The 12,479-nt window shown below is 52.8% G+C and overlaps 1 protein-coding gene across 3 annotated transcripts; it reads right to left on the bottom strand.

Annotated features, from left to right (window-relative positions):
• On the bottom strand, positions 1-12,061 carry EIF3K (eukaryotic translation initiation factor 3 subunit K). 3 transcript variants are annotated; one of them, XM_065899282.1, is made up of 8 exons: positions 11,922-12,061; positions 10,915-11,013; positions 8,011-8,131; positions 6,633-6,707; positions 3,571-3,637; positions 3,393-3,470; positions 1,541-1,666; positions 1-69 (listed from the first exon to the last, which is right to left on the bottom strand). In XM_065899282.1, exons 1-8 carry the CDS (start codon positions 11,978-11,980, stop codon positions 38-40), a joined length of 657 nt encoding a protein of 218 aa, XP_065755354.1. In that variant the 5' UTR covers positions 11,981-12,061; the 3' UTR covers positions 1-37. The 3 variants fall into 3 exon arrangements, with proteins under 3 accessions (XP_065755354.1, XP_065755356.1, XP_065755355.1); XM_065899284.1 differs by lacking the exon at positions 10,915-11,013 and having other exon boundaries at positions 11,922-11,980; XM_065899283.1 differs by lacking the exon at positions 3,393-3,470 and having other exon boundaries at positions 11,922-11,980.
• Between the last annotated feature and the right edge of the window lie 418 nt (positions 12,062-12,479).

The raw sequence follows: 12,479 nt of genomic DNA on the forward strand, positions 1-12,479 counted from the left end.
TAAGAAGTCAACAAGTCTTTATTAAACGCCTGCAAAGTTACTGGGAGGAGGCCATGATGCTGGACACACCTGTTGAAAGGGAAGGCCAGCGTCAACGTGAGCAGAATGGGAGACGAACCTCTAGCCACCAACCACAGCGCCCATGATTGTTTAGGGGCAGATGATCACAGACCCCCTCAGTCACCATCACAAAGGCAGTAGAGTTAAAAGTCTGGAGTCTGGAACAAGGAGGCCTAGGTTCAGGTCGCGGCTCCACCCTGTACCGGGGGCAGGGTGGGGGGGGGTGACCTCAAGCAAGTCGCTAAACATCAGTTTCCCACCTATAAGAACCATCGACCCTATGGGATTAAATGATGGCCTTAGAACAATGCCTGTTACTAAGTAAGTGTGGCTCGCTATCATCATCACCGTCATAGTAACATTTATTACGTACTGTTTGCAAGACACTCTTGAGCACTGAACTTCCATCTCCTCACTGCAGAACCCTTTGCTCCAGTGAGTTCTCTCAGAGAACCCCACCCAGTGGGCACATCCCATTTAGAGTGAGAGTCCACAGCCCCCAAATGTGGAGATGACTGCCCGCTCAATCTCGTTTCTCGATTAAGTAGCAACTTGGTTTGTACTCAGAGGCTACACCACACCAGTCCGTATCTTTCAAACACCAGAATCACACTCGAGACCCAGGGCCTAAGGAAGCAGCCCTTCCCTGTCCCCCAGTTCTCTCTCACTCCAAGACATCCATGCAGCGCAAAGCTGAGAGAGCGCGTGCTAGTGGAACAGCAAGTTTGCTCCAGTTGAGCAGCCAGTGGAGCCTGTGTTAGGTAATGTGTACGTGATGGTGACAAGGGTAACCTTCAGTGAGCTGTGGGACTGGTTCCTTGCTAAGTGGTGCACGTGGATTGCTTCACTTCACACTCGTGTACACCTCCATGAGGTGCCTATCGTGGTGGTGTTCAGTTACTTACAATAATGGCACCTACCTTACGGGGGTGACCTGAGGACCAATGACTTAAAAAAGTGTAAAGAACTACACAGTGTTTGTTATAATCATTGGTGCCATCATCCCCCCTTTATACGTGAGAAAACCGAGGCACAGAGAGGTAAAAACCTCTTGCCCAAAGTTACACAGCTATGAAATAAAGAGCCAAGACCCCACCCAGCTAGCCGGACTGCAGAGCCTGCACTTCCTGGGTGGTGTTTTGCTGGGTTTTAGCAGATGCGGGGCTGAGGCCCCGAGAGCCCTGGGATCAGTGAAGGTGCGGGGACACCCTGCAAGGCCCCTCCAGACCCCGGGAAGTCTTACTGAGTGCTTCAGGGCAGGATATAGTACCCAGAATTCCAGGGGAGGACACCCAGCATTCTCTGCCATCCCTCCCTGGGCAGGCGGCCTGGGACGGAAGAGGTCAGGGGAGTCTGGCAGATGCCAATTTCCTGGCCTTGAACCAGAACCTATTGACCTGGGTCCTTTGGGGCCCCAGCCCTGGTCTGTCAAAGGGCACCTCCTCAGGCCTACAGCCTGAGGCCTCAGGCCACCACTCACTGTCAAAGTCGATCTTCTCCACGATATTCTTGGGCTTAATGCTCTCTTCCTGGCTACAGATGAAGATCTGGCCCGACTCATCGGTGCTCCAGCCGTACTTGCTCATCCACACCTTTAGCTGGCTGTCTGCAGGGGACACAGCAGCACAGGGGCTTTGCGCACTCTGATCCCACAGCACCGGGGGGCCAAGGTGTCCTCCTTCCCTGCCTTCAGCCGACCTGGTCTCCTGCTGCCCTCCTGCTGCCGGCCTGGTGCTTCTATAGTTCATTCTCCGAACAGCAGCCAGAGGGAGCCTTTTAGCCTTCTCATCCTGCCCATTACAGGACTTTTGTCTTAGCCTCCTTTCATTTTCTATTTACCTCTCCCAGTTCGAAGCTCGGCTCCTAATGACAGCAGTGTACTTACCTGCCCTTCCCCACAATCTACATGAAATGGCTTCAAAATTAGGATGTCATCATTACCACTAACAATAAGCTTATGGCACCAGGTTTAAGCATTTCTTTGCAACTGTTTTTTGCCTTTAGAAAATATGCCTGTAAGGTTGTCCAGCCAGAGAAGTGTTCTGTTCCTTGAAATAACTCTTTTCTGTATGACTATTATTCATCTGTTTCTCTTTACATTCAATTCTAAGGGTTGTTTCATCCCCTTTTGATTTAATTTCACTTTTAAATATGTAAAACATCTATCCGAGGTAAAGCACTTAGTATAGTGCCTGACTCAAAGTGCCCACTAAAAGTTAGCTTTCACTGAAAACAAACATACATCCCACCAAAAACCCACCTGGCTCAAAAGGCAAAACTACCCAAGACGGTACTTAGAGAAATCTCTCCCCCAACCCACCACTCTCCTCCCTGTTCTCACTTCTGGCCCCCAGGGAGTAACCATTTTCCTTAGTTCTTTTATTTTTCCTTCTTGCGTTTCTTTTTGCAAAATGAGCAAATACACACACTTTTTTTTTTTCTTTTTGGAGGGATCTTTTTTTTTTTTGCGGTACATGGGCCTCTCACTGTTGTGGCCTCTCCCGTTGCGGAGCACAGGCTCCAGACGCACAGGCCCAGCGGCCATGGCTCACAGGCCCAGCCGCTCCACGGCATGTGGGATCTTCCCGGACCGGGGCATGAACCCGTGTCCCCTATATCGGCAGGCGGACTCTCAACCACTGCGCCACCAGGGAAGCCCTTGGAGGGATCTTTAAAAACATAAATCTGATCAGGTCCCTCTCTGCTCAGATCCTCCAGTGGCTCCATCTCACTCAGGGTAAAGGACAAAGTCCTCAGGCAGGAGACTCCTCAGTATCTGAAGCCCCTCCCACCACCATCTCTCTGCCCTCAGCTACGCCCCCTCACTCACCCTGCTCCAGCCTAGGGCTTCCTGGCTGCTGTGTGAGGACACAGGATCCTCACATTGGCTCTGCCCTCAGGCTGTAACCGTTCAGATGCTGCACCTCCTCACTTCCATGTGCCTCCTGTCCCCCCGCCCCTCGCCCACGCCAGCCCTCTCTAGGGGCTGTCATGCATGAATTCCCACTGGACATGTACATCTTCATTTGTCATCTGCTTTGCCAACTCCACAAGAACGAATCTGAGTCATTCTGTGTTGTTCACTGCTGTGGCCCCAGGGCCTTGAACACAGAATAGGCGTTGAATTAATTTACGCAGAATAAATGAATGAATGCCATAGGATCCCCGCCAAAGAAGGGAACATTTTATACTAATTCCTTATTCCCTCCCTGGGCCTTCAATAATGAGCTGGTGAGGCAGGGGTGGGCCCATCTGAGAAGCTGGCTGAGGCCCACCGCCCTCCTCACTCCCAACCTCCTAAACGGGCGCTAGGGACCCAGAGGGGGCCTTACCTGTCAGATCCCCGAGCATCTCGGCCAGCAGCCAGCGATCAATGTGCTGATAAGTAATGCCCACAACATGGCAGATAACTGTGGAAATTAGGGACAAAGATGATGAAGGGCCACCCCCAAGACCCTGCTGCCACTCCCTCCCCCGCAGCAGGGAGCCCAAGCTCAGAGAGGAACTTACATTTTCGGACAGAGTCTTCAAAGCCAGTTATACCTTCCAAGAGGTCCATGTTTTCATCCAGGGCTTGCTGTGAGGGGATTTACAATGTTGAAATAACATTAACATCAATAATGTCAAGAATATTAACACTGACAATAGCAGAAGCGAACACCCCAGCATTCACCTCACGTGCCAGCCCTTCTTCTGTGTGCAACCTTATGATGGAACAGTTGCTGTTTTTTGGCCCATTTTATTTTTCTCTCTGGCTGCACCGCACAGCATGTGGGATCTTAGTTCCCTGACCAGGGTTCGAACCCGCACCCCCTGTAGTGGAAGTACAGAGTCTTAACCACTCGACCGCCAGGGAAGTCCCTTGCCCATTTTAGAGATGAGGAAATCAAAGCTCAGAGCAGCTAAGTGATTTGCCCAAAGTCACAGAGCTGGGGTTTGAACCTGGCAGGCAGAAACCACAGTCCCAAGAGAGGAGACAGATACAGATTAGCTACCTACACTCACCTACCTCCTCTTGGCTCCCATCTCCGAGAAAAGGGCAACGGTCCTACCACAGCCCACGAGGCCCCCCAGGATCTGCCCGCCACCTCTTCCCACTCACCCCCTCACTCCAGCCACTGGGGCTCCTCACTGCCCCTTAGAAATTCCAGACACCCGCCCACCTCAAGGTCTCTGCGCTGGCTGCCTTGGGGGCTGGAACTCTCTTCCCCCACGGCTACCACTCCCACCTCCTTCGGGCCTCTGCTCAAATGCCACCTTCCCAGCCAGGGCGCCCCCCAACCTCAGTGTGAGAAACGAGGAACCTGCAAGGACAACGGGAAGGAGCAGCCGGTGCAGCGGGAGGAAAGCCAGGAGAGCAGCTGTCCCGGAGGCCAAGAGACGCTGGCCAGGCAGCTGAGCCGGGGCCTGAGAACTTCCTACTGGACCTAGCAATGGGGACATCACTGTGGGTCTCAACAAGAGCGGTTCCACGGCCTGCGTGTGGGTTGGGGGGGCAGAGGCTTGGTCATAAAAGCCTGAATGCACTGAACGGCGTTGAGTTCATGTGAGCAGGGGGAGAGGGGAGGCTGAGCACAGGCAACCTGGCCCAGGGGCGGGCCGACCGACAGTCCCGATTCACCTGAGACTGAGGGTTTCCTGGGATGTGAGACTTTCAGCTTGAAAACCAGAAAAGCCCTGGGCAAACTGGGCCAGCCAGTGCCCCAGGCGGGAGCATGGCTGCAAGGGGAGCAGAGGGAGCGGGCGAGAGGCAGAGCTGGTGGGGAGTGTGGAGGTCCAGGGAGCATTCTCTTTTTTAGGCTAGAACTCACTGCGGGGTGGACGTGTTCCGTGGTGACAGAAACGGTGCGGGAAGGCCAAGTTTGCCGCTATCAGAGACTGGGGAGAACGGCTTGGGTGATGCTGCTGAGTGGGCCAGGGGGAAGGGGGTTGGTGCACCGGAGCAGGGGTGCCTGTGACGGGAGGAGGGACAGGTCGCCCACAAAGACAGAAAAGTGCTCTGTCAGCTGCCGGTAGACGTCGGGCCAGGGGCAGGAAGTTCTGCTTTGGCTGCTTCTATTTTCCCATGAAATGAGAAGCCCGATTGTAAGCTGAGGTGGGGAGAAAGTGGTGGTGATGGGCAGCTGTGAAGAGCTGTCCAGGCGAGGGGGAGGGAAGCAAGGCCCCAGGCCAGGAGGAGCTGAAGAGTGGGTCTGGGGCGCTTGCTGGGTCTTCTCCAGCCTGGAGCATCCCCTCAGACACAGGTGTCGAGGGGAGAAGCGCACACCTTGAGCTGAAGGAGGAAGCAGAACAGAGGACTGGGGCTGCTGGCCAGGCCCAAGAATGTCGGCTCGGAGGCTTGACCTCATGGGGGCGAGCTGGGAAGCGAGGAGGGAGTGGTCGGAGGGTGGAAACGTTTGACATAAATGGGCAGAAGAGGAGGCAATTGAGTACAGGCCGGTGGTTCCCAGCCTTAGCCGGTGATCAGAATCACCAAGGATAAGTGTTTAAAATCCCTAAGCCTAGACCACACCTGGACCAATTACATCAGATTCTGTGAAGGCAGGATTCACGTGTTCGTATTTGTTTTTTTAATTCCTCAGGGGTCCAATGTGCTGAGAGCTGGTCTAGGATGTGAGGGGCTCGGGACACAGGTAGGACAAGAAATCCGGAAACTGAGAAGTCAGGGTGGTGGAAGGATGACGGATCTGCCCTTTCAAGTATCTGAGAAGAAAGCACTGGTAAAGAGTGGCAGTGAGCTAAATTCTTCACAAAAATGAGGAGCAGTCATGGGGGGCGGGCAGGGGGTTGCTGATACCAACAAAGTGGGGCAGGAAGTGCTATCACAGGCGCTTCGGGGCTGGGGGCTGGGGGAGGGGAGATGGGTCTGAGAGTGGCAGTGAGAAGCTAGGAGGCCACCTGGCCTCCCACTTGGGAAGCTGCAGGAGTGGGAGGCCAGGCTCAGTTAGAACAAGGAAAGGGGGGAAGAGTATTTAGAGGATGGAGGACTTTTACTGGAAGAACGTGGGGGGAGGGGAGGAGAGAGGGAGGGGGAGAGGGAGGGGGAGGGGGAGGGGAGAGGGAGGGGAGGGGAGGGGGAGGGGGAGGGGGAGGGGAGGGGGAGGGGAGGGGGAGGGGGGAGGGGGAGGGGAGCCGGCCCGCATGCGCACGCTCCGCTCCTGAGCTTTGCGGGCAGAGGAGAGGACCTGGGAGTCCTGGCTCCGGGTGAGGATGACCATTCCATGTGACCACACACGCAAAGCTCTGAGCACAGGGCCCACTGCCACGGAGGCAGCCAACAAATGTGCATAGCCGTGACTATTTTTTTTTTTTTTTTTTGGTACGCAGGCCTCTCACTGTTGTGGCCTCTCCTGTTGCCGAGCACAGGCTCCAGACGCGCAGGCTCAGCGGCCATGGCTCACGGGCCCAGCTGCTCCACGGTATGTGGGATCCTCCCGGACCAGGGCATGAATCCGTGTGGTTGAGGCTGACTCTCAACCACTGCGCCACCAGGGAAGCCCTGGCCATGACTTTTAGCAGTCTTTTCCACGCGGCCCAGTCACCACCCTGCCCACGGACCCAAGAGAAGTTACCCAGAAGGCCTGGAAGTGGCATGTCTCCAGCAAGTCTCCGAGGTACAGAATCTGCCGGATGGGCCGTTCTTCTTGCTGGGAGGAAGCATTAAGGGCAAAAGGCCTTGGAGCCCGAGGCGGCTGCTGCTGACCCTAGACCAGCCCGCCCACCTTCTGTGCACCACAGCACGCTCGTAATGGCAAAAGTGAGAACCACCCTAGTGACCCAGTGATGGGGACGATTCAACTGTGGCCACTCCACACACTGAGATCGAGTCACCTCTTATAGAAGTGACATGGAGAAAGCGATGAGACACACTGTGATAAGAAAAAAGCAAGATGCAGAACGATGTGTGTAACAGCCCACCATCTGGTTGGGGAGGGATATGTGTCTATAAACACCTGTACTTATGTACCAGTAGGGTATCTGTGAAAAGGTAGCCAAGAACTGCAAACAACTGCTGTCTTCGGGGAGGGGAGTAGGTGGCTGTGGGATGGGGAGGGAGGAAGCCTTGGCTTTTTCACTGTACACTTTCTTGTACTTTGAAAAGTGGACAACGTGCCTTTTTTAAGCCACTGGAACGGACCTCTGGGGAAGGTGGACAGTCTCTCAGAAGGCAGGTGCTCCCATGGACACACCTGGCAGAGCAGGTTCAATGAGGAAGACACTTCTCAGCCCCGCCACCAGTGAGCAGGCCAGTTTATTGATTTTTCACTCAGTATTTCTTCACTGAAGACCAGCACTGTGCCAGACACTGTGCCAGGCCCTGAGGTTACATACGATGAAGTTCAGCTGACAATCTAGCTCTTCACGGCTCCTGCCTTTTGCCTGGTGGTCTTTACTCAGCTAGGAAGCCTCATGGGAATCTTTCTAAAGCATAAATCTACCCATATCGCTCTGCAGCTTTAAAGCCTTCTACGGCTCCCCCAGTGCCCTTTCTGAGTTTGACCGATTCTGTGGCGCAGCTATGCCAAACTTCCTCTACTGCCTCTGAAAACCAGCACTGAGCTCTTCTCCTCCTCCTTTCCCTACATACTATTCCCTTGGCCTGGACCACCCTTCCCTACCGCTTCACCTAATTCCTCACCTTTCATATGTTCCCTCCTCCAGTAAGCCTTCCTAGCATCCAGGCAGGTCCAGGTGCCTCTTGCTCTCTAACCCCAAGCCCTGACTATTTCAGGCTGTCACCGACAGGACAGGTCTCCCCCACTAGACTGTGAGCTCCGTGAGGGCAGGGGGCCAGGCCTTCCTCAGCCTCCGCAGCGCTTCAGTCCCAGCCAGCACCGGGCCAAGCTCAGAGCTCAGTGTCTGTGGCTGAACTCAGGCCACTTCCCCATGAATTCAGCTACCCTGCCCCGCCCCCTCCCACACACCCGGCCCGGGAAATGGGAAGGATACATGGGCCTGGTCGATCATGCACTTGCAGAGCGTGAAGTCGGTGTGGGGCAGGTTGGTGAGGGCCTTTAGCAGGATCTGGGCGGTGACTGTGGTCTGGAAGAAGGCTGGGTTGAACTGGTACCTGAGAAGGGGAACAAGAGACACAGTAGCAGTGCTGTCTCCACGTCCCTGGGCCTCACCAGGTGCCAGATAGGCTGCCCACCGCTTCGGCCCAGAGTCTGGGAGCTGGACACACCTGGGCTCCGATCCCAACCACACCACTCTCTGGCTGTGTGACCTTAACCTCCTTGACCCTACTTTCCTGCCCTGTAGATGGGGACAGTTAATCCTCACCATCATGCAGTAAGGCAGACAGTGTTGAGTGGTTCACAAACGAATGAGTACATAAGAGGCAGTCTGCAGTAGTGGTCAAGGCTCTGGAGGCAAGTGCCTGGGTTTAAACTTCAGTGCTGAGTGAACTTGGACTACTTATTTATATTTGTTTGGTGGGGACTAGCGGACTACTTATTTTATTTTTATTTATTTAATTTTATTTTTGCGGTATGTGGGCCTCTCACTATTGTGGCCTCTCCCGTTGCGGAGCAGAGGCTCGGCGGTCATGGCTCACGGGCCCAGCCGCTCCGTGGCATGTGGGATCCTCCCAGACCAGGGCACGAACCCGTGTTCCCTGCATCGGCAGGCGGACTCTCAACCACTGCGCCACCAGGGAAGCCCGGACTACTTATTTTAAATGCTCTGTGCATAGGTTTCCTCCCTTGCAAGACGGGACAATAACAACCATATCTAGCTCTCAAGGGCAAGTGAGCTCACAATTACCTCACATCTAAGTGAGTTAATACACACAAAGCTTCCAGCACAGCAGCTGCCACATGGGGAGCACTCACTAAGCAGTGGTTATCACCAATAACAACCCAAACAACCTCACAAATACAAGTGTTGTTATCTCCATTTTATCGATGGCAAAACCGAGGCTATGCGAGCTATAAAAATTACACAGCTGGGGCTTCCCTGGTGGCGCAGTGGTTGAGAGTCTGCCTGCCGATGCAGGGGATGCGGGTTCATGCTCCGGTCCGGGAAGATCCCACATGCCGCGGAGCGGCTGGGCCCGTGAGCCACGGCCGCTGAGCCTGCGCGTCCGGAGTCTGTGCTCCACAACGGGAGAGGCCACAACAGTGAGAGGCCCGCGTACCGCAAAAAAAAAAAAAAATTACACAGCCGGTAGTATGTCAATAAAGCACTGAGGAGGAAGAACCCAAACGCCCACTAACAGGAGAACAGATAATTAAGACACAGACACACGTGGAACACTATACAGCAATGACAGCAAACAAACTGCAGCCACACAGAAAAAGGATGGAGCTCACAAACCCAGGGCCAAGTGGAAGATGCCAGACGCAGAAGAGCTCCAGCTGTATAATTACACTTATGTCAAGGTCAAAACAGGCAAACCTGAACTAAGCTAATCAGGATGCATGTGTATGTGTGCCTGTGTACGTGCACATGCGGTGAATTCACATAAAGCCAGGCCGTGAGAGCACACCACGAGAGTGGCTACCAGGGTCAGGGTGGTTGGCACAAAGCATATGGGGCAAAGGACCAGGGGCGCTAGCAACACTCAGTTTTTCAATTTGGATGGTGATTACATAGGTGTTCATTTATAATCGCTTGTTAAACTATACATTCGTTTTATGTACTAGCCTGTATGTGTGTTTTTATTTAAAAGCCATCCCTCCTCCAGCCCCAACTTCTCTGGCTTCCTAGTCTTGCACATTAAGAGAAACCACATCCTATCCAAAATATCAATATATAAAGAGCTCATACAACTCAATACCAACAAACAAACAGCCCTATTCAAAAATGGGCAGAAGACCTGAATAGACGTTTTTCCAAAGAAGACATACAGATGGCCAACAGGCACATGAAGAGAGGCTCAACATTGCTAATCATCAGGAAAACGCAAATCAAAACCACAATGAGATATCACTTCACATCTGTCAAAATGGCTATCATCAAAAAAAACCAAATAACAGAGCATTGGGGAGGATGTGGAGAAGAGAGAACTCTCGTAGGTTGTTAGTGTGATGTAAATTGGTGCAGTCACTATGGAAAACAGTATGGAGCTTCCCCCCAAAATTAAAAATGGAACTACCATATGATCCAGCAATTCCACTCCTGGGTATATATCTGAAGAAAATAAAAACACTAATTCGAAAGATACATGCACCCCAATGTTCAGAGCAGCACCATTTACAACAGCCAAGATCTGGAAGCAACCTAACTGTCCATCAACAGATGAATGGATAAAGAAAATGTGGTACATATAAACACATACACACAATGGAATATTACTCATCCACTTAAAGAAAAAGAAAAAAAGGATGGAAATTTGCCATTTGCAACAACATGGTTGGACCTAGAGGATATCATGCTTAGTGATGTAAGTCAGACAAGGAAAGGCAAATACCATATGTTTTCACGTCTACGTGCAATCTAAAAAATAAAACAAATGAATGAATACAACAAAACAAACAGACTCATAGGTACAGAGAACAAGCTAGTGGTTAACAGAGGGGAGTGGGGTGGGGGAGTGGCAAAATAGGGGAAGATAGGGGATTAAGAGGTACAAACTACAATGTATAAAATAAATAAGATACAAGGATGTAATGTACAACACAGAGAATATAACCAATATTTTATAATAACTTTAAACGGAGCATAATCTATAAAAATATCCAAACACTATGTTGTACACCTGAAACTAATACAACATTGTAAATCAACTATACTTCAACTCTGAAAAAGAGAGAGAAGCCACATCCTGCAGGCCACCCCCAACTCCCACCCCACCCAGTGCTGGGAGTGCTGGCTACTGGCATGGGGGTGGGAATGGAGGCAGACACTCACAGCTTCAGGACAGCCAGGTTGGCTTCCAGATCATAGGCATTCTCCTTGGCTTGTGTCTCCACATAGCGCTCCAGGGTGGCCAGATTCTCAGGATTGTACCTAGAGTAGAGGAGAAACAAGATGGGTAAGCAAAGAGGAGACAAGAGCTGAGGCCCGTCACTCTATGGAACCCGGTGGGGGGTGGAGGGCACTGTAGCCTGCTCCTCCCTCTTCCTTTCTTCCCTCCCTCTACATCTGTCACTGGCCATTTGCTCTACTCAAATACTGAATCACCTCTATAACCTCTACTGAAGCTTATCCACATCCCAGGCCTAAGCGTAACCTCTAAACCCCATCAGAACCCTGGAGTCTTTTCTAGGATGCCTCCTCAATCTCTCAGTCAACCAGCCCTTGCAGCCTGTATACCTGGTCCCCTGGACATCTTCGCCACCCACCCCTTCCTTCTGTCCCCAAACCCCACTGTGGTCTAGCCCCATCGTCTCCTGCCTAGCTTCCCTCATCCCAGCCCCGACCAATCTACCTGTGCTTCCCCCATCACCGCTCTGACCACTCCTGGCTATCACTGTCTGTTGTCTGGTCTGCCTGGATTCTGAACTAGGAACTGCATGAAAGCATGACCTTTGACTGTTTTTGGTCACCTCTGGTCCGCAGCATTACCCAGAACTGACCGAGTAGATTTTAGTAAACATGTGTTCAATGAATGACATGAGGAAAAAAAGGGAGAGCAATAAAGAGGCACTGAGAGACACAGTGAGACTGAGGAACAGAGAGAGGAAACTGAGGGGCTGATAGAGGGAAAGCTGAGGAGCAGAGAGGGCGGGCTTAAAGCAATTAAAGAGGGGGAGACTGAGCGGTAGGCAAGGCTACCTCCTGCCTTTAGGCCTTTACAGTGCTTTCCTTAAACATGTCCTCCAGCATGACTGAAAAATCCCACCCCTTGCTGTCTCCAGAAAACCCTCTCCTCCACCCCTCTTGGGCAGAAGCGCTCCCTCCGACCAGGCTCAGACCTGTCGATCCCCTTAAGCAACTTGCCCACGTTCGCTCTCATCTGCTCGAACATCGCCATGACTGTTGTCGCCTCCCACACCAGGGCTACGGCCGACGTCCCGGCCGGCACTGCGTCCCCGAGAACTGGAAGAGGAAGAGCTGGTGGAAACGGAAACTACGTCTTTGTTTTCTCTCCAGCCCGAGTGGCGGTGAAGGTGTGGGGAAGCTCTGGAGGCTACTGCCACGCTTTCCGGCTGCCGCGTGACTTCTTCCCAGCGGCGCAGTTAGCGCGTGCGCATACGCTCTACCCGAGCAGAACCAACGGCGCGAGAAAAGACCTAGTCTAGCCCAGTGCGCAGGCGCCTCTAGAGGCGAGGAGGCGGGGCTAAGGTTTTCCGGGGCCTCGCGTATCTAGTTCCAGGCCTTGGGAAGTGCGCGGGAACTCCCAGTGAAGGAGACTGTTTACTGGCGGCTTGCACCCACGTCGCATTGCGCGCGGCCGTGAACTCAAAACTGTGTTGGGATGCACGTGTTAGACAGATTCCTTTTGGGCCGTGGCCAAGTCCCGAGGAAGGTGC

The sequence above is a fragment of the Phocoena phocoena genome, chromosome 20 (genome assembly GCF_963924675.1).
Source record: "Phocoena phocoena chromosome 20, mPhoPho1.1, whole genome shotgun sequence".
Classification (NCBI taxonomy): Eukaryota; Metazoa; Chordata; class Mammalia; order Artiodactyla; family Phocoenidae; genus Phocoena; species Phocoena phocoena.

What these genes read in the sequence shown, in the direction of transcription:
- EIF3K (XM_065899282.1), bottom strand. Translation starts at nt 11,980, where the DNA reads ATGGCGATGTTCGAGCAGATGAGAGCGAACGTGGGCAAGTTGCTTAAG. An exon ending in TTGCTTAAGGGGATCGACAG is followed by an intron (nt 11,014 to 11,921) that starts GTCTGAGCCTGG and finishes CCTCTACTCTAG; the next exon opens with GTACAATCCTGAGAATCTGG. An exon ending in TGAAGACTCTGTCCGAAAAT is followed by an intron (nt 3,471 to 3,570) that starts GTAAGTTCCTCT and finishes TAATTTCCACAG; the next exon opens with TTATCTGCCATGTTGTGGGC.